The sequence below is a fragment of the Pelodiscus sinensis genome, chromosome 1, assembly GCF_052426305.1.
Source record: "Pelodiscus sinensis isolate ZL-2025 chromosome 1, ASM5242630v1, whole genome shotgun sequence".
NCBI lineage: Eukaryota > Metazoa > Chordata > Testudines > Trionychidae > Pelodiscus > Pelodiscus sinensis.
This window is the reverse complement of record NC_143052.1, coordinates 328,983,151-329,009,140: the sequence shown is the minus strand read 5'-3', so window position 1 is coordinate 329,009,140 and position 25,990 is coordinate 328,983,151. Positions and strand designations below refer to the sequence as shown.

The 25,990-nt window shown below is 45.4% G+C and overlaps 1 protein-coding gene across 1 annotated transcript in view; it reads right to left on the bottom strand.

Moving 5' to 3' along the window:
• The window catches only part of SLC36A4 (solute carrier family 36 member 4), a 227,033-nt gene that overhangs the window by 191,357 nt on the left and 9,686 nt on the right, over positions 1-25,990 (bottom strand). The window contains exons 2-3 of the mRNA XM_075919368.2: positions 11,905-12,028; positions 4,380-4,470 (exon numbers count right to left, since the gene is read on the bottom strand). Coding sequence (XP_075775483.2) covers positions 4,380-4,470; positions 11,905-12,028 — 215 coding nt within the window. The remainder of the gene's footprint in view (positions 1-4,379; positions 4,471-11,904; positions 12,029-25,990) is intronic.

The following is a 25,990-nucleotide window of genomic DNA, read 5'->3' as shown; positions in this document are numbered from 1 at the left end:
ACCATACAGGGAGAGACTCTGGATCATTAAGGCGGCACCCTCAACTCCCCTCTGAGACCCCCTTCCTCTCCACAGTGCGCCCCCCCTGGAAGGAGCCCTAGGAGGGCTTGGCTTGGGCTCTTCCACAGACCCTGTTACAGGAGAAGATAGCGCTGCCCCAACCTTGTCCTCGGGCCTCTCTGGGGAGCGGCGGCCCCTCCCCTCTCCCACAATAGGGCCCACCCAGCCCAGCAGAGCCACAGTGACATCATACTGCTCCCCTATCCTCTCTGCTTCCCATCCAGCTGCCTCGAGCCCCACTTCTGCTGCTGGGTCCCGAGCCCTGCTGCTCCATGACCCAGACAGAGGTGGCTGGATGGGAAGCGGAGGGGCCAGGGGAACAGAAGAGCTCTCTGAGCGCCTTGCAGCTATCCCCACCAAGGTGCTGCCTGCCTGCCATCAGGAGCCAGAGCCGGGACTGGAAGAAGCCAGACCGCGGGAGCTGGAGTAGAGATGTTAGTAGAGATTCCTCTGCTAGTCAAGTAGACAATGGAATTTCCATTGACTACTCGACTAGTCAATAAGCACTTGTACATTTCAAAGATGGAACATTGTGGGGAGCCTGGGGCTAGCAGGAGACTCAGAGTCCTGCACTGGCCCCAGGCTCCATGTTGCGCTTCCTCTTTGAAATGTACAAGAGCCCCTTAGAATCACAGAATCATAGGACTGGAAGGGACCTCGAGAGGTCATCGAGTCCAGCCCCCCGCCCTCAAGGCAGGACCAAGCTCCGTCTACACCATCCCTGACAGATGTCTATCTAACCTGTTCTTAAATATCTCCAGAGAGGGAGATTCCACCACCTCCCTTGGCAATTTATTCCAATATTTAACCACCCTGACAGTTAGGAATTTTTTCCTAATGTCCAATCTAAACCTCCCCTGCTGCACTTTAAGCCCATTACTCCTTGTCCTGTCCTCAGAAACCAAGAGGAACAAATTTTCGCCTTCCTCCTTGTGACACCCTTTTAGATATTTGAAAACCGCTATCATGTCCCCCCTTAATCTTCTTTTTTCCAAACTAAACAAGCCCAGTTCATGAAGCCTGGCTTCATAGGTCATGTTCTCTAAACCTTTAATCATTCTTGTTGCTCTTCTCTGTACCCTTTCCAATTTCTCCACATCTTTCTTGAAATGTGGCGCCCAGAACTGGACACAGTACTCCAGCTGAGGCCTAACTAGTGCAGAGTAGAGCGGCAGAATGACTTCACGAGTTTTGCTTACAACACACCTGTTGATACAACCTAGAATCATATTTGCTTTTTTTGCAACAGCATCACACTGTTGACTCATATTCAACTTGTGGTCCACTATGACCCCTAGATCCCTTTCCGCCATGCTCCTTCCTAGACAGTCGCTTCCCATCTTGTATGTATGGAACTGATTGTTCCTTCCTAAGTGGAGCACTTTGCATTTCTCTTTATTAAACCTCATCCTGTTTACCTCTGACCATTTCTCTAACTTGCTAAGGTCATTTTGAATTATGTCCCTGTCCTCCAAAGAAGTTGCAACCCGACCCAGTTTGGTATCATCTGCAAACTTAATAAGCGTACTCTCTATCCCAATATCTATGTCATTGATGAAGATATTGAACAGTACGGGTCCCAAAACAGACCCTTGTGGAACTCCACTTGTTATCCCTTTCCAGCAGGATATAGCACCATTAACAACAACTCTCTGACTACGGTTATCCAGCCAATTATGCACCCACCTTATCGTGGCCCTATCTAAGTTATATTTGCCTAGTTTATCAATAAGAATATCGTGCGAGACCGTATCAAATGCCTTACTAAAGTCTAGGTATATGACATCCACCGCTTCTCCCTTATCCACAAGGCTCGTTATCCTATCAAAGAAAGCTATCAGATTAGTTTGGCATGACTTGTTCTTCACAAACCCATGCTGGCTATTCCCTGTCACTTTATTACCTTCCAAGTGTTTGCATATGATTTCCTTGATTACCTGCTCCATTATCTTCCCTGGGACAGACGTTAAACTGACCGGTCTGTAGTTTCCTGGGTTGTTCTTATTCCCCTTTTTATAGATGGGTACAATATTTGCCCTTTTCCAGTCTTCTGGAATCTCCCGTCTGCCATGATTTTTCAAAAATCATAGCTAAAGGCTCAGATACCTCCTCTATCAGCTCCTTGAGTATCCTGGGATGCATTTCATCAGGACCTGGTGACTTGCTGACATCTAACTTTCCTAAGTGATTTTTAACTTGTTCTTTGTGTATCCTATCTTCTAAACTTACCCTCTCTCTGTTTGTATTCACTACGTTAGGCACACCTCCAGACTTCTCGGTGAAGACCGAAACAAAGAAGTCATTGAGCATCTCTGCCATTTCCAAGTTTCCTGTTACTGCTTCTCCCTCCTCACTAAGCAGTGGGCCTACCCTGTCCTTGGTCTTCCTCTTGCTTTTAATGTATTTATAAAAGGTCTTCTTGTTTCCCTTTATGCCTGTAGCTAGTTTGATCTCATTTTGTACCTTTGCCTTTCTAATCTTGCCCCTGCATTCCCGTGTTGCTTGCCTATATTCCCGTGTTGCTTCTGGGGTCTCTTGTACATTTCAAAGCTAGCACGACATGTGGAACCCAGGATCAGCTGGGGGGGTCTTCACCTGATCCCAAGCTCCATGCAGCGCTGCCGCTTTGAAATGCCACGAGGAGCCTGGGGTCAGCCCAGCTCCCCGCAGCATTCAAAGCAGCAGTGCCGCATGGAGCAGCTGGCTCAGGCTCTGTGCTGAGCTGCCACTTTTAAGTAGCTCCTCTTCTCCCCCTCTTGCTGCCTCTATCTGATAGCGGCAGCAAGGGGGCGAGTGACTAGTCGACTAGACTATCGACTCTGATAAGCAAATGCTTATCAGATAGTCGACTAGTCCTTTACATCCCTAAGCTGGAGACCGGCAGCAGGCAGCAGAGTGTGGAGCTGAAGCTGCTTCCTGCGGGGGCTCCAGGGAGCCCAGAGCACACCAAGGAAATGCCGCTGCCTCTGACCCTCCTGCAGAGAAGCCAGGAGACAGCAGGGAGCCCAGGGCACTCCCCAAGGAGGGGCTGGGAGAACGACCAGGGTGTGCAGGGACCCCTGCCCACTGGAGCCCCTGGGACTCTGCCTAGCCCCAGCCTCGATCCTGGAGGAGGATGGGGAACTTGCCCAGCCCCATCAGTGAATGGTTCCCATCCTGCCTGAGCCATAAACACAGATTCCCCTTCTCACTCTGCCAAGCCTGAGGGAGCAACGCTGATGATATCACGCTGTCATCCCATAGGAAAAAAGTTGTTTTTTGGCTGGGGGGGGGGGGGGGGGAGATAGAGAGAGAGAGAGAGATGAACATCCACGAACTGAAAAATTTTCAAGGTTCACCCAGAAACTAAATCTTTTGATTTGGACATACTACTACACTGCCTCAAAAGAGTTTTACTGGTACCTTTTGTCTTAATTTTCCTCTGTGGACCAGGCTCCCCAACTGCACTATGTCTGCCATGAAGCAAAGTGCTCCGGGGGTTTCTGTGAACCACCTCAACAGATTAGAAAGATTAAAGAACCTTGTGAATTGCAGGAGGTGCAATCCTATTAAGGAGACCTATCCACAGAAGAGGAGGAGAAAATTAGATACCCCAACTACAACTCGCATAAGGCACAATGACCATTTCTGAATCAAAAGTTTTTAGTTTTCAATTTTTCACAGAAAGCTTCACAGAATTTTCTTATGAGACAAAATACAAATACACTTTTCCAATCAGCTCTAGAAAATGCAGTTTACAGAGATCAAGGTTAATTAGTGAACCAATAGCCAATTAAGGAATCCCAATTCCTAGTTCTAACTAGCCTCTGGAAGAGGAAACTAAGATGATGCCCTGTTCAAGTTGATGTAGACATAACAGATCATATACAGGCAGTCCCCGGGTTACATGGATCCGACTTACATCGGATCCCTACTTACAAACGGGGTGAGGCAACCTTGCACTAGCTGCTTCCCCCCAGCAGACCAGGGAGACGCGAAGCTAGCCCCCCCCCCCCAGCACACCAGGGAGACGCAGAGTGGCTTTTCTCAGCAGACACCTCAGCTTGAGAATAAAGGACTGAGGGAAGTGAGGTGTGGGAGAATAAAACTGAGCTCTGGATAAATGTTTGGCTAGAGTTTCCCTACAATATGTACCAGTTCCGACTTACATACAAATTCAACTTAAGAACAAACCTACAGTCCCTATCTTGTACATAACCCAGGGACTGCCTGTAATCAAATCACCTATATTTTAGTTTTATCAGTCCAAACTACAGAAATGTGATAAAGTATATCTATGTATTTCTTCCATATGTAAGGGGGGGGGGTAAAACTCTTACCACAATGCCTGCATTTTTCATTGCAAGTGGAAGCCCCAGGAGCCCAGTACCAATGTTTCCTTTGAGGAGATGAGTAAGTGTTTGTACAAACCTGAAAATACAAATAATATAGTCAGAATGGAGGCTTTGAACAACATTCTGATAGCGTTTCACCAATGAGTGTGTAAAATGTAAAGATAAAATGTATATGCATTAGATGTTTCAAGGTGGTCACGGCAGTCTTGTGAAAGACACAAGACAGCCTTGTCAAAGCAAAAAATAGCTGGGATACTCCCATCAGGGTCTGGATTTGAGTTTTGAGGAACTGAAGCCAGGTGTTCTCTGGGGAATGATCCCTGGTCTGGAATTCACTTCAACTGTTGGTCCAAAGTCTGGATTTCATCTTAATGGTGCAGTGACACTCTCCTTTTGTCAGAGAGGGGCAACTAAGTACAACAGGCTGATGCTGTGCTGATTTTTGCCTAAACAATTTTAGAAGTTACGCCTTTATGAACGGCTATAGATGTGATCAGGAGTCTGACAGAGTAACTTTAAAAGAAATACATCAAAGAAAACTTTTGTAGACCCCCAAATAAATCTATACTCAGGTTCGTTAAACTATATTTCTAAGGACTTCCAGATACTTCCTAAAACTGAAACAGTCTTAAAATATATTTGATTTGTTCTGTAATAAAAGCTCCCTTAATCCTGAACAAATCAAACAAACACTTTATAAGCATTGCAATCATTAAAAAAAAAAGCCTGTTTCATCACTAGTTCTGGAAAATGAGGGTCTACACAAAGCAGCCCAACAACAGAGCTTAGCTTACCAAAACTCTGTCTGAGGATTCCCAAAGCAGAATCATAAAGCTAATTTAGGGATATGAAATGGTTAACTGGTTAACCAGTTTGCTTCGCCTTTAACTGTGAGGCTTACTAATTCCAGTTAAAAGATGGATGGTGAAGCAACTCCCCATGGTTGGAAGGCGCTCCTGCCAGCTGGAGCAGAACCTGTCCATGGCAGGCCTGGCCCACTCCTGCTGGCCAGAGCAGCATTACGTTAAACCAGTTAATCAATTAAACATGAACTTTATGTTTAACCAGATAAAAGGGATTTTTACATCCCTAAAAGAAGAGGTTACTTACCTCGTAACTGTTGTTCTTCGAGATGTGCTGCTCATGTCCACTCTAATTAGGTGTGAGCGCACCGCATGCACAGATTCCGGAGCTTTTTTCCCTTAGCAGTATCCATAGGGCCAGGCAAGGAGCCCCCTGGAGTTGCACAGATATACTGGTGCATATATACCCCTGTTGGCCCCCTCCACCCCCTCAGTTCCTTCTTGCCAGCTCCTTCCGACAAGGGGAGGTGGGTGGGATGTAGAATAGACATGAGCAACACACCTCGAAGAACAACAGTTACAAGGTAAGTAACCGCTTCTTCTTCGAGTGCTTGCTCATGTCCATTCTGATTAGGTGAATCCCTAGCCGTTGCCCTGGAGATGGGGTTGGAAGGTGACTCCTGAATATACTTCTGCAGACCTTAGAACTGCCGCCCCGACTGTGGCATCCTCCCTAGCCAGCTGCATGATCGCACAGTGCTCTGCGAACGTGTGCACCAATGACCACATGGCTGCCCTACAGATTTCCAAAATTGGCACATGCCCCAGAAAATGACGCCGAGGCCACCTGTGCTCTCGTGGAATGAGCAGTTAACGGTGACGTTAGTTTGCCCGCACCCTCATAGCACTCCCGGATGCAAGATGTAATCCACGAGGAGATGCACTGAACGGAAACCGGCAATCCCTTCATTTTTTCTGCTACTGAAATAAACAACTGTGGTGACTTACGGAATTCCCATGTCCTATTTATGTAAAACGCCATTGCCCTCCTGACATCCAAACAGTGCAGGGCCTGTTCCTTGGTTGTGGAGTGCAGTTTGGAGTAAAAAACCGGCAGGTAAATGTCCTGAGATAGGTAGAAGTGCAAGACCACCTTGGGTAGGAACCCCGGGTGAGGACATATTCTCACCTTATCTTTAAAGAAGACCATGTAAGGGGGCTCTGAAGTCAACGCTCTAAGTTCGGACACCCTCCTAGCTGAGGTAATGGCCACCAAGAAAGCCATCTTGTATGACAAGTGCTTCAAGGAGCACGAAGCTAGTGGATCAAAAGGGGCCTTCATGAGACTTGTCAGGACTAGATTAAGGTCCCAGGGTGGCGCCAGCGGCCGTTTATATGGGAGCAGTCTGTGCACTCCCTTCAGAAACTGTTTAATCATAGCATTAGTAAAGATAGACCTTTGGCCTTCACCTGGGTGAAAGGCTGCTATTGCCACTAGGTGAACCTTCAGCGAGGACGTGGCGAGGCCTTGCCTCCTAAGGTGGAGTAGGTACTCCAAAATAAGAGAGACCACTGCTTCCCCTGCTCCTTATCCCCCAACCACAAAGTAAACTTTCTCCATTTAGCCTCATATAACACCCAAGTGGATGGCTTCCTACTTTCCAGAAGCACCTCTTGAACCCCTCGTGAGCCAGCCTGCTCTAAGGCTGACAACTACTCAGGCACCACACCATTAGGTGTAGGGACGGCAGGCTTGGGTGAAGAACCATCCCTTCCTCGCACTTCTGTGTGATTAGATCTGGTACTATGGGCCTTCCATAGCCAGCTCTAGGAGGGTCGTGAACCAGTGTTGGTGAGGCCACACCTGTGCTATCAATATCACCTGAACCCCAAATTTCCCCACCCTGATTAGCGTCTCATGAACCAGAGGGAGTGGAGGGAAAGAGTACAATAGACGCCTAGGCCACCTGATCTGGACCGCATCCCCCTTGGGATTCCAGCCCGTGGCCCATGTACGAGCAGTAGCCCAAGCAATGGGCATTGCTCAAAGTTGCAAAGAGGTCTAGATGGGGATACCCCCACCTTTGGAATATTCTCTGCAGTACGTCTTCTCTTATAGTCCACTCGTGCACCTGAATGGAGTGACTGAGCCTGTCCACCAACCCATTTCTGGACCCCAGCAGGTGCGACGCCTCCATATGAATATTGTGAGAGATACACATCTCCCACAACTCTAGGGCTTCCCAGCACAGGGGAGAAGAATGTGCCTTCACCCTTGTCTGCTGATATAATACATGGCGGTTGTGTTGTCTGTCAACACTGCAACCACCTTGTTCTCCAGCTGGGGGAGGAACGCCATGCATGCCAACCTGACTGCCCTAAGCTCCTTGACATTTATGTGAAGGGATACTTCCCCTGGTAACCACATACCTTGCGTCCTGAGGCCACCCAGGTGCGCCCCCATCCCATGTCTGATGCATCCGTGACCAGCCATACCGATGGGGACTGACAAATGGAATTCCCGCACACACCATGCTCTTGTCCTTCCACCAGTCTAGAGAGCAGAATATCCTTTCTGGTACAGTGAGCACCACATCCAGAGGCTACTGCATGGGGTTGTGCACTGCCTCGAGACACCCTTGTAGCGGTCACACATTTAACCTGGCATACGAAACCACATATGTACACACCGCCATATGGCCAAGGAGCCTCATACAGGTTCTCGCCGTTGTGGTGGGAAACCTCTGCAGGTCTGCTATCAACAAGCACATTGTGAGAAACCTGTCTCTTGGCAGGGAGGCTCTCTCTACAGATGAGTCCAAACAGGCTCCCACAAACTCTATCACTTACATGGAGTTTGGTGAGGATTTGACATCAATTATGAGAAGGCCAAGGTTCCCAAAAAGTGCATTTGCCCTTTTGACATGGTCTGTCACTTGTTCTTGAGATGTGCTCCTTATCAGCCAATCGTCTAGATATGGGAATACTTGGATTCTGTGGCGTCGCATAAATGCGGCTACTACTGCCATACACTTGGTGAACACCCTCAGGGCTATACATAAGCCAAATGGGAGGACCATAAACTGGAAGTGGTCCTGACCCACCACAAATCTGAGGAACTTCCTGCATACTGCGGACACCAAAATATGGAAGTAGGCATCTTTCAGATCGAGAGCAGCGTACCAGTCTCCTTTCTGGAGGAAAGGGATGATGCAGGCCAAGGTGACCATTCTGAACTTTGTTTTCTTTATAAAAGAGTTCAGATTCCTTAGATCTAAGATAAGACGTGGCCCCCTCCCCCTTTCACTTTGGGGATAAGGAAATATCGGGAGTAGAAGCCCCTCCCACTGAGTCCCCACGGAACTTGTTCTATGGCCCCATGACACAGAAGATTGGACACTTCCTATCTTAGAAGGGTCTCGTGAGAGGGGCCCCTGAAAAGGGATGGGGAGGAGAGGGTGGGAGGCAGGGATAGAGAGGAAGGGTATAGTGTATATTTGTCTCACCAGGTTGAAGACCCAGCGGTCCGATGTCATCTTGGACCACGTCTGGTAATATAGGGAGAGTCGGTATCCAAAGGGGAGGCGGAGGGAGGAAGGTACCACTGGTACTATGCTCTCGAGTGTACCTTCAAAATGAAGGCTTGGTCTGCTGACCAAGAGATGCGCCAGACCCTCTCTCAGAGTCTGACCTAGGACCTCTGCATCTGTTTCTAAAGTGGTTGGGACAGCCGTTATTGCGCCCCCTCCTGTGCCCTCTGTCTGGCCCAAATCCCCGCTGAAAAGGTCTATGGTATGGCCTAGGATTGAGGGACCACTTCTGAGATGCCGGGGTATGTATCTCGAGCTATTTTAACATTGCCCTTGAGTATTTTAGGCTGTGGAGTTTAGAGTTGATCTGCTCAGAGAACAGGCCCAACCCCTCAAAAGGCAGGTCTTGTATGGTGGTTTGCACCTCTAACGGGATGCCTGACACCTGTAACCATGCGCTACGCCTCATGACCACAGCAGTGGCCATGTTCCGAGCCACCGAGTCTGCCGCGTGTAGGGCCACCTGGACGGTTGTGCGTGTCACCACCTTTCCTGCCTTCGTGATGGCCCCGAATTCCTGACACGACTCAGGAGGAAGACGCTCCCCAAATTTCTGCACCAATGTCCAGGTATTAAAGGCATAGTGCCCCAGCATCACTTCCTGGTTCATGATATGGAGCTGCAGGCCTCCCATGGCATAGGTTTTCCTACCTAGGAGGTCCAGCTTTTTAAGGTCCTTAGCCTTTGGTGTCAGCCCCAGAGATCACTGTCGCTCCTTTTGCCCTGCTGCCTGCACTAGTATGGACCCCAGGGTGGGATGAGTAAAAAGATGCTCATGCCTCGCTTGTGGCACATAGTAACACTTTTCCACCCCTTTTTGTGTTGGTGTGATTGATGCTGGCGTTTGCCACAGGGTCTTCAACAACCTATCAACAGTCTTGTTCAGCAGTAGTGCCACACGACCCAGGCCTGATGCCGACAGGATATCTACCATGGGGTCCAGGTCCTTGTGGACGTCTTCAGCCTGCACGGACAGGTTGGCCGCCAACCTCCTTAGCAGGTCCTGGTGAGCCCTGGCATCCATGGAAGGAAGTTGGGGTGCCAGGTCTGCCACAGCCTCATCTGGAGAGGATGATGACGACTCTCTCAGTGGCACTTGTTCTTCTTCACACTCCGGTGCTCCCATTTCCTCAATGGTCGAGGGGCCCATCTGCATTGGACCCACTGGTGGAATTGTGGTCCCCTGCACCTGGCCAATCACTGGTGGCCTGACCAATGTTGCCATGAGATGGCCCTCTTCTGGTGGTGGGGCTTGCAGCAGAGTGGTGGAGGGGGCACTACTCCTGCAAGATGACTTCGCAACTGACCCCGAGGTGAGGGGGCCCTTGGCCTTGATGGTAGGCCCAAGGTGTCCAGAACGGCCACTGCGGTGATGGTTGCCACTGCGCCTGCCACTGCTGCTGGTCCGCCGAGTCCCTGTGCCAAGATCTGAGGCTTGAGCGAGACCTAGATCGGGACCTATAAGAAGATCTGGCCAACCGCACGGATTCTGCTTCGGACTCTGAGGAATAGACCGATGCCGACCGGGGGGTAGAGGGAGGTGCGGCGAGGGGGGGAGGGCAGACGAAGCTTGTTCCCTCTGGTATGCGGCCATGGCCGATGGCTTACCCCGTGCTCTGGTCACGGTGCTTGGGGAGGCATCTGTTGGGTCTGCATAGTGCTCAGCAGCATCTAGTAGACTGGGAAATAGCCCTGGGTGCTGTGGCTGTCTGTGGCACCAAGGGCTGCTGCACCGTCAGCCCCATCTGCCACTGTCCCGGTGCCAGAATAGGTGCTGGGAGGGGCATCAGCGCCAGCGTACGGTGCCAATTGCACCAGTGCCGTCATGGTAGGCATAAAGCTCGGTACAGGGGTCTGCACCATGAAGGGTCTTATCAGCAGTGCCGCATAGTGGGACACTGTATACCCCGCCGCCACCAGAGTCGGCTGAGGCTGCCCCATCTGTCCTGGCACCAACTGACCCGGTGTCGTAAAGGTACTTGGCACCAGTGCCACAGACAGCAAGAGGCTGGGAGCTGGTGTCGGTACCTGTGCTGGTGCTTTGAACAGCTGCTGTGCTGGGGCCTGCGCCATGCTCTGCGAGTCCCACGACCCCGATGATGGTGCTGGTGAGAGGATGCTCATGCCATGGGAAGGTTGCAGTCAGCTCTCTTGCTGCATCAAATGTCTCTGGGGTAGAGGGGTGCTGGATAACCCCCATCCCTGTAGCCTGCCCCAGGATTCTAGCCTTATCCGGGATGCGCCTTCCCCTAAGCGCCTTGGAGGTCAAGTGCCCCTCCTTAGGGCACACTTTGTGACCACATCTCTCCATCGACAGGCCCCTCAAGCCTTTAGAGCTCCTTGGTGCCAGCAACTGTGACCTGTGCCTGGGTGTCTTTGAGATGGCCTCTTGATGTTTGCCTGGTGCTGAGGCTGAAGCAAACGGTGCACCGTGGACAGTGAGGATGCTCCTCGCTCTGAGGCTGTAACGCTGACTCCATCAACAGGAGCTTTAGCCTAGAGTCTCTTTCGCTCTTGGTCGTGGACTTATATCCTTTACAGATCAAGCAGCTCTCCTCTTGATGGGCCTCTCCGAGGCACTTTAAACACGAAGAGTGCAGGTCACCACAGGGCATAGGCTTTGAGCACTACACGGCTTAAAGCCTTCGGGCCCTGGCATCCCCTCCCCTAACAGGGAGAGTCCCGCTGAGCTCTTTTGCCAACTAATTACACTAACAACTACCTAACAAGTATTTAACTACTGATTCTAACTATAATACAGGAATAGATGATGAATACAAACTGCTACGGACAGGCTGATAGCCTTAACGCATGCTCCAGCTACCGTCACAGGCAGTAAGAAGGAACTGAGAGGGTGGAGGGGCCAGCAGGGGTATATATGCACCGGTATATCAGCGCAACTCCAGGGGGCTCCCTGCCTGACCCTATGGATACTACTAAAGGAAAAAAAGCTCTAGAATCCGTGTACGTGGCACGTGCACACCTAATCAGAATGAACATGAGCAAGCACTCAAAGAAGCAGCTATGCTACAGTCATGGGGAAATCCCTTAAAAGCACCAGAATATTTCCAAAAAACAAGTCAATGGTAAGAGAATGGCATTTAAAACAGTACATACGTAATACCCTCTTGATTATCAAGTTGGTAATGCTTCTCAACTGGCAACAATTCATTTTCGTGCTCATCCTCAGAAATGCTGTCCAAGTTCTGTTCTCCAATTAAAGGCTTCATTACTTCCATGTCTGTACAGTGCAAGAAACCATTTCAGTAATATGACCAAATTTAGAAATATTCAGTAAATGAAAGTTACTAATCTTCTTCTGTAATTACTGGTCTTCGGGATATTTTGCACATGTGTATTCCACTGTAGATGTGTGCATGCCTGTAGCGTACAGTTGTAGACATTTCACTCAGAAATACCCATCAGGACATGAGTACTGTCTAGTGCCTCACACTATTACACATAAGCATAAAGAATGGGCCTGTCTCTGATCCCCCTCAGTTCCTTCCTACAGGAAAGACTCCAATAGAGAAGGGCAGGAGGGAAAATTGTGGACTGGACATATGCAAAAATCTTGAAGAACAGTTTGGCTACATCTACACTGCAGGGTTTTTGCACAAGTCGTCTTTTGTGGAAGAGTTCTTGCACAAAAACTTCTTGCACAAAAGTGCGTCCACACCTCAAAGCACATTGCCATTCTGTGAACGGCAATCAGAGCTTTCTTGTTCAAGAGCGTCCATGCAGTGTGGAAGCTCTCTTGTGCAAAAGCAATCAGAGCACCTGTGCTTTTTCGGATAGGCTCTATTTGTGCAAGAAACCCCTATGGAGTGTCCAAACATGCCTTTTTGCACAACAGCTGTAGCACAAAAAGGTGTTATGCCTCATAAAAGGAGGTTTACCTACATCAGAAAAAGCCCTCTGTTCTGCCGTTTTACTGCTGATTTACTTGAGCAAAAGTGCATTTGAGTTGTGGACCCTCTGAAGGTTTTTGCACAAAAACCTTGCAGTCTAGACGTAGCCTTACAGAAAAAAAAAAAAAAAAAAAAAAAAAAAAAAGGTCAGTAATCATTTTTTCAAGAAATTGCATATGTCTTTTCCTGTAGGTGACAAAAAAATCAGCTTGAGTTGCAAATGGGCTTGGAGAATACCCGAATAGGCATTGTAGTACCAGCCACCCAAATCTGACAATGTCGCTAGGTTCAGGAGAGATGGTATAATGATAAGCAAAGATATGGCTTGATAATCACACTGCCACTTTCCAAATGTCCAGGATGAGCACTACAAAGCAGAAAGTCTGTGGAAGTTGCCTGCTATCTGCCTGAAGGAGTCAACACTCTACTGGGGATGTGATACTAACTAATCAATAGCATAAATTATTACAGGAAGAGATCCAGTGGGTGGATGCTGGATAGCCCTTTACTCTGTACAAAACTGCAATAAACAGTTGAGAGAGAAACCTAAACCTGTTAGTCCAATCCAAATAAAAAGCTCTTCTAATGTCTAGTACAACATTTTTCTTCACTCAAATTAGGCTTTGAAAAAAAAGTTGGTAAATAAAAATTACTTGGTCAATGTGAAAACTGAAAACCATTTGGGGTAGGAATTTGGGTGAGGTCAAAGGAAAACCGTGTCTGTAAAGAAGATGGTAGAAAGAGGTTCTGATCATAAGGTTTGAAGTTCCACCACGCTCTTGGCTATAGTAATAGCATCCAAGGACACCACCCTCACAGAAAGGTGTAACAGAGAATAGGTCTCCAGCAGGTCAAAGAGGGGACCATATCAGACTTTGACTCACTCAGCAACAAAAAAAGATGATGTTTTGTTTGCGCTTATTGCAAATAGGTCCATGTGCAGAATAGACCTGGGCACACCTGGACAAAGAGACCATTTGTGGTGATTGTGAACAACCTGCTTAAATGGTCTTCCACCAGCCATGTGCCAACCTGTCCCCAAGAGATCCCCACACCCCAGTGGCCCTGACCCCGACCCCAATTTCAAGCTCCTTATCCTCAAGCAGTCCCTGACGTCCCTCACACACAATCTGCCCTCATGCCAACTTCTCCCAAGAAGTTCCTGCAGCCTCCCACCTTGGCCTTGTGTTCTCACCACCCTCCATCCTTAAAGGCCAGTCCCCAGAGCCCTCTTCAGCCCTCTCTCACAGCACCAAGCCTCTTCTCCCCCCACCCCCCCAATCTGCTTTCAGTCATCGCTTCTGTTATATCCTGGCCTAGCTCCCTCTTCCCAGGGATGTCTCTGGAATCTCTTTGGTCCCTTCTACTACTTGAACCCTCCTTCATGCCCCTTTACAATTTCAGCCCCCAAAGTGGCATCACTAGCTGAATAATAGTCCAACAGCTTCACCTCCTGGCTCCTAGCTTAAAAATGGTCACATTCACTCATACATTACTTTGCTGCCCAGATCTTAGCCCATGCCCATTCCTCCCCTCCTCCCATCTCTGCTACATAGCTCAACTGGAGGCACAGAGGAACATATGGTGGTGGAGGTGAGCAGCAATCGCAAGTGCTTCATGCCAGCTCTTTGAATCCCATTTTCAGTCTAGGGAAATAGGGTCACCTAACTCTTCTGGCAGAGTTGGTGAGGAACTGGCAAGTGAGCAGGAAGCCTGGGAAGGACAGCCAAGAGGTTAGGAGAGGGAATCTAGGAGGGAGCCTAGATCTTGATTATACCATGTCCAAGAAATTTGGACTCTGACAAAAAAAATTGACTGCCCAGATCACATTTATATATCCTGTATGTTCTCATGTAACAAAAGAACCTATTATAATCTAAATATGCCAAATTTGCTGTAGGAATCCAAACTCTGAATTTCCTGGCTTCTCTGCCATATTGTGACATTAACAGTTGTCTTAATATGTAATTTATTATGAGGTAGTTTGTAGTTTAAGAAAATTAAGCCAGTCATATTTTTAATAAATCTGTCAAATTAATGATCTACAAGAAGTCAGGAAATGTTCAAATTAAGGACAATAGAAGCAATATTAACCTACTCATAATGTGCCCATTTCACAGGTTAACATAGTTTTATTACTTAACTGTCAAAAACACCTCTTACTGTATTGAACATTAACACGTGTTATACTTGCTAGCCATCAGACATTTCTTAGAAAAAAGAAACCCCCTTGTTTATTCAATACACATACAATTGTAACATGCGTATAAGATTATCTCTTCAACTAGAAGAAATGACATTGCTTTTCAAAAAGCACTAGATACCAGAGCATGAACCAGTAATATCTTCTGAGATTACTTATGGAGTTATCAGGAACAGCTTGATAGAAAATGTCAACCCAGTTTGCTGATAATAAAGGAGATAAGATACCTGAGTGCATTTTAACAACGGTAACATAAAGAACAGTGACATACTGAACAAGTTATGTTCAGTTCTTTTCATGAAAGCTTAAAGTATTACAGACCCACAGAAGCGCAGCAAAGACAGTCAGAAATAGGAGGGAGTTTACATGTGAAGAGAAATTTCAAAAATTATAATTATTTAACTTTGAAATGAAGCTTATTCAGATAGCTAAGAATATCAGACTGCAAACCAGGGGTGGGCAATAATTTTTGACAGGGATCCATGCCAAGATTTTAGAAAGTGATTGAGGGCCACACTCTTCCATGATATTAATGGAGGAGATGTGGGATCTGAGAAGGAGGTTGGATGCAGAAGAGATCTTGAGGAAGAGATTGGGGTGCAGGAGGGAGCCCGGAGTCTAGGAAGCATCTGGGATGAAGCAGGTGGTTGTGACCTAGGGCAGGGGACTGGAGTGCAGGAGTTTGGCATGTGACCTAGGGTAGGAGGGGATTGTGATCTGGGGCAGGAGAGTGGGATGCCAGATCTGGGAGGGGATAAGGGTGTAAGAAGAGGACAGAGGATTTGGGTATGCTGAGTGAGGGAGGGCAAAGAGTTGGGGCAGGAAAGGGCTGGGGTGCCAGAAGCAGGCTGTGGTCAAGACTTACTTGCCAGCTGCCAAACTAGCCTGCCTGCCAAGCTTAAAATGTTTCTCAGCCAGCCTGCCTGCTTGCTGGGCTATGTGCATCATGAATACAGTAACTAAGCCCAGGAGAGCGGGTGTTATTCTTCTTAGCTGCCTGTTAGTTCAACAAGCAGCTCCCATTGGCTGGTTTCTGCCAGAAATTGGCCAATGAGAATGTGCTAGGGGTGGGGCAGCTCCTAAAAATTCCCCCTCCCCTCCAGTTTCAAAACAGAAAAGGAGCCCTGCAACTGCATTTCTGCAGGGCACATGGGGCTGCAGGGCAAGCTGGGGAGCCTGCCTGGGGCTCCCCTCTGCCTCTGCAGGCCAGATCCGGTGGCTTGGTGGGCCATAGCCAGCCTACAGGACATATTTTGCCCAGGTCTGGTCTAGAAAGTACCTTCTTCATATGAAGTCCTCTCAGCAGAAACAATGTGGCAGGAAGTGTCCTTTACAAGCTTCAGGGACATCCAATACTAAACACAGCATTTGGCAGTACTGAGATCCCTGCTAATCTTGAATGCCAGGGAAGATCTCAGCCAGGCAGATTCCCACTACTGCCTGAGTATGGGTTAAGGGCTCCTGGGTTTGAGTAAAAAATACAGACAATCCATAGAATTCCTGGGCCAGGCTAGTGCTTGGTGTTTGTGCCAGTGTGTCAGCAGCTTCATCGGAGGCTCATCTTCTGAGCCCAGGGAAGGAACCTTCTCAAGTTAGTTCTTGAGCAACATTTATAGAAGGCTTTAAAAAAAGGACATTACTTCCAGATCAGAGGGAGTTTGTTTGACTTGTATTAATTAGGCCAATTAAATAAGCCTCCTATCTTTTGAAGGAACTCCCCATCAGTTTTAGGAAATGCCAGAAAAACTACTTCTGGCAAGCAAAAACTAATCTCAATCCTGTCTGCCTGCTACGCTGTGATAAAAAGATGATTTACAAATAGACGGAAGATCATGAAAATGCTCTCTAATCCCCAGCATTAAGAAAAAAAAAGTTTTAAATCTCCTCTACAACTTGGAACATTTCAATTTGCACCAAATATCATAGCAGTTTTTACTCTTGTACATAAACTGCATAATATAATATACCAATTAAACTGAAAAGTTTCAGTTGCAATCTCACCTAAATGTAGCTGCTTGGAGCATGCAAAATATTTTCTTAGAACTATCATATGCACCTGCAACCTTTTGTTACCCTTCTCCATGACAACTCAGACATTTAGAATGATCAGCAAAATACTGCCCTTGTCATCCAGAAGGTGAAACATCTTTCGTTGACACTATTTTCAAAAATGGAAGCAAATACATCTTTTTTTTTAATTCACGCCTGCTACTAAGAACTTTTATGATAGATAAATAATGAGCTGCAGATTTTCAGCATGAGCTTACCACAATTCAGATCCTCAGAAACAGAGTTAGTGGTCTCAGACTTAAATGTTGACAACGTTGTACCTTTTCCTGAACTTCACTGCCTTTCATTCTGACCCCTTCAAGAAAATATTTAACTAACAGTCTATTTAGAAACATTTTTAAGGAAGATCTTTGTTTTTAAAAAAATATGGAAAGTTCCTGTGAAGACAGGTTATTTGCCCCTCAGAAATTTATCCTCTCCTGGTGATTAATCCTAGCCTAAAACACACATATTCATCCAACAGTTGTTTTCAATACTATCCTATTTATTATTATTACCATAGCATCTAGAAGCCTCATGCATGGACCAGTGCCTAGCATTGTACTAGGTACTGTACAAAAACAGAACACAAAGCTGATCCCTGCCCCTAAGAGCATACAATCCAAGTACCCAATAACAAGATGCAACAGATGAATGCAGAGTTCACATGGGAGTACTAGGAAACAGAGATATTATTGGTCAGTATGATATACCATGGTCTCAGTGCACCAACATCTCAACCATTGTCAATATTTTTGTAGGGCTCACGGCAAAGGAGATTGTAAGGAGGATAATGAGGTATCGTGCAGATGTTTACGGGGAGCTACTCCCAAGTTTGAGGGAAAGCACAAAGATGCCTATTTGAAAATTTAACAAATCAGCAATGGGCGCTGGCATTACTGGACTGGTGTGGGAGTCAACACCTTAGTAGAGAAGGTGATTATCATTAGGGTGAGGATAGACTGTGAAGGACCTTGAAAGCAAAGACAAGAAGTTTATGTTTGATGCTCTAGAGAATGGAGAGCAAGAGATGGAAAAAGAGGGGTGACACGGTCCAAGTGATGTGCTGATTCAAAGATCACTTTCCTGGCATTCTGAATGGATGTCGGGGGGCAATACTATCTTACATGCCGACAGAGGCATGTAAATTAGACATACCGACATAGTCAATGAAGTGGGGATTTAAATATCCCCCGCTTCATTAGAATAAAAATGGCCGCCACGTTGTGCCTGCTCAGCTGTTTGTCGGCACAAAGCGGCAGTCAAGACCGGGATCGGTCACCAAGAAAAGCCTTTGTCGACCGATCCTGTAAACCTCATTTCACGAAGCATAAGGGATCAGTTGACAAAGGCTTTCCTTGGTGACCAATCCCCGTCTTGACTGCCGCTTTGTGTCGACAAACAGCTGAGCCGGCAGAACGCACAGACCATTTATATTCCAATGAAGCAGGGATATTTAAATCCCCACTTCATTGACTATGTCGGTATGTCTAATTTACATGCCTCTGTCAGCAGAGGCATGTAGTCTAGATATACCCTTAGAGATGTAATATAAAAACACGGCAAGATTTAGATTTCTCTTAGATGTAAATACCTAGAAAGATGTCCAAATCAAAAAAGATGCCAGTCTAATACCAGAGCATGGAGGGGAAGGGAAGATTAAAAGTTGTTGTTGTCATGTTGATCTTGAACTGACATCAACAAATCCTCAAAGATGCCAGAGAATCAGATTTTAATTAGAAAAGAGACAGGTCTAGAGTAGAGAGGTAAATCCACAAGTTGTGGAATAGAGCCTAGGGAAATGAGAGATTAAAGAGAATATGAGAGGGTATGAAACTCATCAGGAAATGGGATAAGATGGGGTTACAGGGTCACATGGAAGGGTAAGATAAGGAGAGCAGATGAAAAACTTCCATGTCTGTCACAGGGAAGGAGGAGAATTATAGGAGGAGAAGAGAAGGCAAACCAAGATGAGAAGGAAAGGTCATATTTTATTCTGCCAGTTTTCTCTTGAAAGAAATCAGTTAGCTCCTGAAAGCAGAGGCAGGAGAAGGGAATGGGTTCAGGAATGAGTTTGAAGGTGAGTCAAAGGTGCTGAAAAGCTAGCTGGGATCACGAGCATGTAATTCAATTACATTGGAGATGTAAAATTGTTTACCCAGGAAAATAAGAGAACAGAAGTAGGAAAGAATAAATCTATAGCGGAGGTAGTAAGCCTGGTCATAGGATTTTTACCACAGACATTCCACAGCACAGGAAAAGAGGAAGCAAATGTTGGGGATGAGCTAGTGCTGGGGTTTGGACATAGGAGAGACAGGCAGAAGAGTCCAGGGTGGAGGAGACTAGAAGCGTGGAGAGAATCAATAACCATACCAAAGGAAGAAAGGAAAGGAAAGGCAAGGCAGGGAGGAGAGTGCTGAAAGTAGACAAGAATTTATCTATGCTGATGAATTAGAAGTAACAGAAAGGCCAAAAGTGATGGTTAGATAAGGGGAGCTCAGCGACAGAGTTGGTAAAGATCAAGACATGTGAATGTCTGTTTTGGTCAGGGAGAGAGCTGAACCAGAGCTACAGAGCAAATGAACAGCTGAGAGTGAGAAGACATGCAGTTAATGAGTGAGAAAGGTCCTTAACATGGAACATGAAGTCACAGAGGATAAGTGAGAGAGACTGTAAGGAGAGGAAGAGAAAGCTGCACAGGACAGTTGATGGGGGGACTTGGGTGAACATGTAGCATTTTTATAGAATCTCGGGGGGGGGGGTAAAGTGCTGAGGGTACTATAAAGTATTATACTTGTTTTACAGACTGGAGATAACAGTTACCAGGTTAAATGACCTGTCCAATAGTACAGAGCATGTCAGTTCTCACTGAAATGAGAAACTCAAAATTGGTTGTTTCAGACATATCTGAAATGAGATTTTGGTCCCCAGGAACAGCAGCTGTTGTGTGAATTTGTCATTCTTGTTAATTTCATACAACAGCATCTGCAGTTCCATCATGTAAGCTGCCCTGAGGACACCAGTGTTTCCACTACTCTGCTATCCTGGAGACAGGAAATCCTGGAACAGTCCATTTGCAGTTCCATGACAGAAAGCCTGGACAGCTTGATAGTCCTAGTTAGAGCTGTGATTCCCAGGGCTTTCCAGACTTCCATCTGTGAAGACAGAAGCAGAGTCCCAATTAGAGAGATGCAGGGCTCCCAATAGTTTCCAGGATCCCTGCTACACAGCTGGGAGCCTACAAGTCCCAAGAGCCCATGATCAAACTGGTTCTCCCAGCTCCACAGCAGGAAGCCCAGAAACTATGAAAACCCTGCCATGCTATCTTCCCCAGTTTGCAAACCCTGCAATCAGAGGTTCTGCACATTTGCCCCTGAGCCACAGACTCTGGAACCAGTGGGGTCTGGTGCTCTGGGCAGACCATACGACTGCTCTGTCCCTGTGCCATGGACTCTGGAAGCACTGAAGCACATTGGTCTGGAGCAGTCTTCTGAATTGTGTTTCATCAGAACGTTTCTGATCATATCTGAGAAGTTAGATTATATTTGTGTGATCAGTGCTACCCACCTCCGAGAATGTCCACCCAAAGACCTCAACTACTGCAACAATATTTTCCTCTCCCAATGAAACGCACATTGCCACACTCGTCTACACAAAATGCTACAATGAAAGTAATCTTCCTTGTTGTTTTTGATCCCATCATTCCCTTCTCTGATTCCTTCCATTGTTGGTAACAACAAGAAATTTGAATTTGTTGCACTTTCAAAACGCTACCACATCTCTACTTATCTTAGAGTTGCTTCATTCCTCCATCTCCTCTGCCCTCATAGCATTCTGTTTATTTTAAAATAAAATACAATAAATTGGCATGGCTTTTCTGAGCCCCTACACTTTGTGAAGTGAAGCTCCACTTGAAAGCCCAATTCTACCATTGTTTCAGGGAACTGACTGACAGTAAGTACAAGAATTATATATTCTTTCCTATTCTTGTAGCCACTCTCTACTTGCCTTTCCATGTGTCCTTGGATTGTGAGCTCCTTCAGGAAGGAATCACCATTTTCTCATCTACCTGGGACAACCCATGCATGTCAACCAACCATAAAATAATCCAGTCCTTACACATCTTAAACGTCTCTTGAAATTCTGAGTATTCTTCCTTCCAATGCTACTTTTCATAAGAGGAAGGGTGTTGAACTCCAACTCTTTTATGAAATCAAATTGTAAATAATTGCATTCTCTCTGCAGTTTCAATTTTACACAATATGGCATTTTTTCCTTTCCTCTCCTAAACTGTTACATAGCTTTGCACCATTAAAGGGTTGTCCATCTTAAACCAGAACACAAAAGTGGTGGATTAAGCTACTTCTTTGTGGCCAGACTATGAGCTTCTTACCCACAACAATGATCTGTTATTCACTCAAATATGCCCACTAACTTTAATGGGGATTATCTGAGTAACTGGCCAGCATTAAGAGTGGTTTGTGAAGTGGTTTGGAAGCTTTTGGAATGAAAGGAACATAAGAGATTTTCAGTGCCTCCTCCCCCCCAAAAAAATGTTTAAAAATAAGACAAAAGAAAATTGGAATTTGAAATGAGCACAGACTGAATGAACTGACTCAGAGTTTCATAATCATATAATAGATTTGAAAAATTATTGGTCAAATTCACAGGACTCAAATTAGTTATTATTGAACTAAGACAACGAGCCCTGAAATAATCAAACTGACTCCAACTATGTAGGAACGTTAAGTAGAGTAGAAAATTTTGGACTCATTTCCCCATATATGTAGCTCCATAAGTGGGAGCATTGGTAGAGAGCTGTAGCATAGGAAGGACTCAGTCTTAACAGAAGGGCAATAAAAAACACTTATTCTGTCTGCCCTGGGGAAATGCACCCTTTGGAACATTGAATGCCAGTATACAGCTATCATGACTCAGATTCTTAGTTTCTGCTTCCACAGTATTAACTACCTTGTAAGAGCAGAAAATGTCAATTGCAGCCACTCAGAATCAATATGAACAGCACTGAATACAAGTACTAAAGTTAAAATGAACAAATAATCTGATTCGCCATTGAAGTGTAAAGGAAGGAAAACATAAACTGTGACAGAAACAATGTGTACACCAAACGATAATTAATGTTTTCAAAGGAAAAAACATAACAATAAGCCTTGATGAATTTTATAAAAAAGGATTATGGCTTCTAGTTATTACACGATGCACAGTAGCAAGAAGGAGACAACAGATGTGATTCTTGTACCCTTCCTGCAGTTTACAGATGTTTGCTACCCATTTCAGTTAACTAAACATTAAAAAGGTCGTAGAGCAGTTTTTAAACTAACAGATGGGAGAAAGCCGATTGGTGCGGAGGAGCACATGGATGGGATGGAGATTTCTCTTAGAGGAAAGTCCGTTGATGGAGATTCTCTAGGTTTTAGTCAGAAAGAGAGGATGGGAGATGATAAAGTATGGGCCAAATCAGACAAGGAACAATCACATATACAAGAATCTAATACTTCAGGGAAGGGTGGACAAATAAACAGTGGCAATTTTTTAAAGTGCTTCTACACAAATGCTATAAGTCTAAATAATAAGATGGGTAAACTAGAGTACCTCATATTAAAGGAGGAGATTGACATAATAAGCATCACAGAAACCTGGAGAGAATGAGGACAATCAGTGGGACACAATCATACCGGGATATAAAATACATTGGAAGGACAGAATGGGTTGTGTAGGTGGCAGAGTGGCACTATTTGTGAAAGATAATGTAGAATCAAATGAAATAAAAATCATAAATAAATCAACATGTTCCATAGACTCACTATGGATAGTAATTCCTTGCTCTAATAAGAATATAGCAGTAGGGATATATTATCGACCACCTGACCAGGACAGTGATAGTGATGTTGAAATGCGAAGGGAGATTAGAGAGGCTATCAAAATAAAAAACTCAACAATAATGGGGGATTTCAATTATCCCCCATACTGACTGGGAACATGTCACCTCAGGACAAGATGCAGAGATAAAATTTCTCAATGCCTTAAATAACTGCTTCCTGCTAAAATTGTATCTAACATCCCTAATCAAGACACAGACCAAGAAAAAAATACAGAGTATGCTCTAGATAGCATTAATCAGTGTTACTTAGAATTCTTGAGCCTAAAGTAGTAAAATAGAACATCACAAAATATAATTAATGTTCCAGAAATATGGATGTAGATAGGATTCCAACTTGTCAAAACTAATTCATCATAAAGAAATGTGGTTCTAGTTCAATTTTCTAATATATGTGGGGAAGTAATGCGGGAAACTCATGAATGGAACTGAAATGTAAAACAGGATTAAATAGAGAGGAGAAAGAAATCAAACCCAATTCTGCAAGTTTTAGATAAAACCACTACAGATTTGCACACACTTTGAGGGAAGATCTAAACCCAGATTTCCATTTTCCCTAGTTATCAATCATCTAGCATCCAGAGCCAAGAAAATTACAGCTGTTCCTTTGCCCCATCAGCTTCAAGACAGCAAAACCAGATTGATCAGTTATGTAATTTCTCCTCTGGGGAAGAAGGGAAATGGTAATTAATTTATAAACTGTTGAACAATATCTATGCAAATTCTAATTTACATTATGCACAATACTTTCTGTACAAAGAACCACATGCTCCATGTGTATGCAGCAGATGAACTATTTCAGTATTATCTTCACTCATGTTCCTTACACACACACACAAAGTTTTAGTACACAGTGACTCCTGATCAAGATGCAACGCATGAGCCACTGAAATCATGTCCCTAAGGCAGCTCCCTTTTTACATCCCTGTGCTTACCATCTTCTCAAGGAGTTCAGCCTTAGGAGGTGAGGGAGCTCAGCAGGAGAAACAAGAAGGAAGCCGCTCTCCTGCAGAGGTACTGATTTTAAACAAATAGTTTGTATTGCATCAGCACCCCCAAGCGCTGATCTGCAGTCAGGACCCTGTTAGGCTTTGTATAGGCACATAATGAAGACAGTGCCTGGTTCAAACAGCTTTATAATGTAATTAGATAGTATGAACCATAAGATTGGATGCAAAGGCAGCACAAGGTAACCATGAGATAATTATGAATGGTATAACAAGAAACAGCACACCAGCTGCCTACCCATTGGCAAGTATTTTGCAGGCTTCATGGAAAAAGTAAGTTTTAAAAAGAAATGTGGTGGAAACAACAGTGCCTTGGAAGACTTTTCTTAAAGGAACTTTCTCCCATAGACAGTATTTGGTCCTGCCATGAGGGCAGGGGACTGGACTCGAAGACCTCTCGAGGTCCCTTCCAGTCCTAGTATTCTATGATTCTATGATATTAAAATGCAAGCACAGGAGAAAACATGGAAGTATTGTGGAATGGGGGAAAAAAGATTGATAAGCAATAACCTCTTCTTCCTTTGCTATTTTTCTGCCTGAATAGCTGAGTAATGCAGCAATTCAGCCTAAATAGAAGGAAACGTTTGTCTTTTGGGGAAACAGAAAAGTTTCAGCTTATTCCCTTGACTAAGTCTACGCTAGCAAGTTTTATCGAGGAAAAATGTCATTTTTCAATAAAAAGGTGTCAACATTCACATTGGGGAAAACAAAAAATTTCCAGGTCCACAAGGGACTCCCCCCCCCCCCCCCCCATACTCTTGACAAATATGCAGTGTAGACACCTCAAGGCTTTTTTTTTTTTTCTTTCTGATTCTGTCCTCCAGGAAGTGGCCCACAATTCCCAATCAAATGCTCTGGTAAGGGGTTTGAACTCTGTTGTCCTGCAGACAGGTTACCAGCTACCTGCCCAATCCACTTGCAAGCCCTGTGAAATTTAAATCCCATTTCCTGCTAGCTAGCTTTTCTGAATGAATTCATTGGAGAGGATAGTGACTGTCTGATTTCATCCACATAGTTGTTGAGGCATGTGATGCAATACATGAGGTACACCACCCAGGGTGGACGTTACAAATAGTGGTGGTAAGTAACTGGACTCCTCCTCCTCCTGCTCCCCTTTGGCTGACTCAGCATGCAGTAGTCTCATAGCATTTTCCCAAGTGCCCATGCCTGGCCATCACACCAAATTCTCCCCCCACTTGGACTTCCACAGAACTATTGCATCTGAACACACACGTCTCCCTGAATGCTGATCAGTCCCAGTTGAGAATTACTCATAGGAACTGGAACAATAGGGACATATTTCTCAATCCGTGTGTGAAAAGAGGTATGAGTGGGACACACTGCAATGCAGAGCGAAGATTAAAGAACTCAGAGAAACCTGTCATAAGTCACATGAAGCAAACCGATGCTCCAGCATGTCACCAAAAACCTGCCGTTTCTATAAGAAGCCCCACCTCCACCATCAAGAGCCCATGGATACTTCAGAGGGCATGGAGGCAGTACACAGAAGACTTAAATCAAAGAATGAAATTTTAGATGAAGAGACTGAGGTAGACGAAGACCAGGCACTCCCCTTGTGACAGAGTACTAGACAAGAACAGCCAATTCAGCACTCTGGTTATAGCAACTCCATTCAGAAATGGAGTTGTGTCTAATTTGTGGAAGGAAAAGAGCTGGAAGGCTAACTTAGCTATTAAGGAGAGGCTACAAACAGGTCCAGGAAGGAAGAAAGGGGGAAAAGCAAGCAGCAAGGGGAAGACAGAGTTTGCCCTTTCCTGCTTGGTGCAAGAGTGGGGGGCTCGCTGTTTGAGCAGACCTGCATGGTATGATGGTGGTAGAAACCATCATTGTAAATAAACTGTACAAGGTATTTGATCACCACAAGAGTCTCTGAGCAGTTTGGAGCAAAGCAGAGGGCCCTGTTATACTCCTAATTCATTCAAATGAGGCAAACCCAAATCCTGTAAAGCACACTGAGAACTTCAGGAGTGTGATATAACTGCAAAGACGTTTACAATCTGGCAAACACTATATCTGGGAGTATCAGAGGGGTAGTCATGTTAGTCTGTAACTAAATAAAACGTAACAAATGGTCCTGCAGCATATTAAAACCTAACAAAAAATATAGATTAGT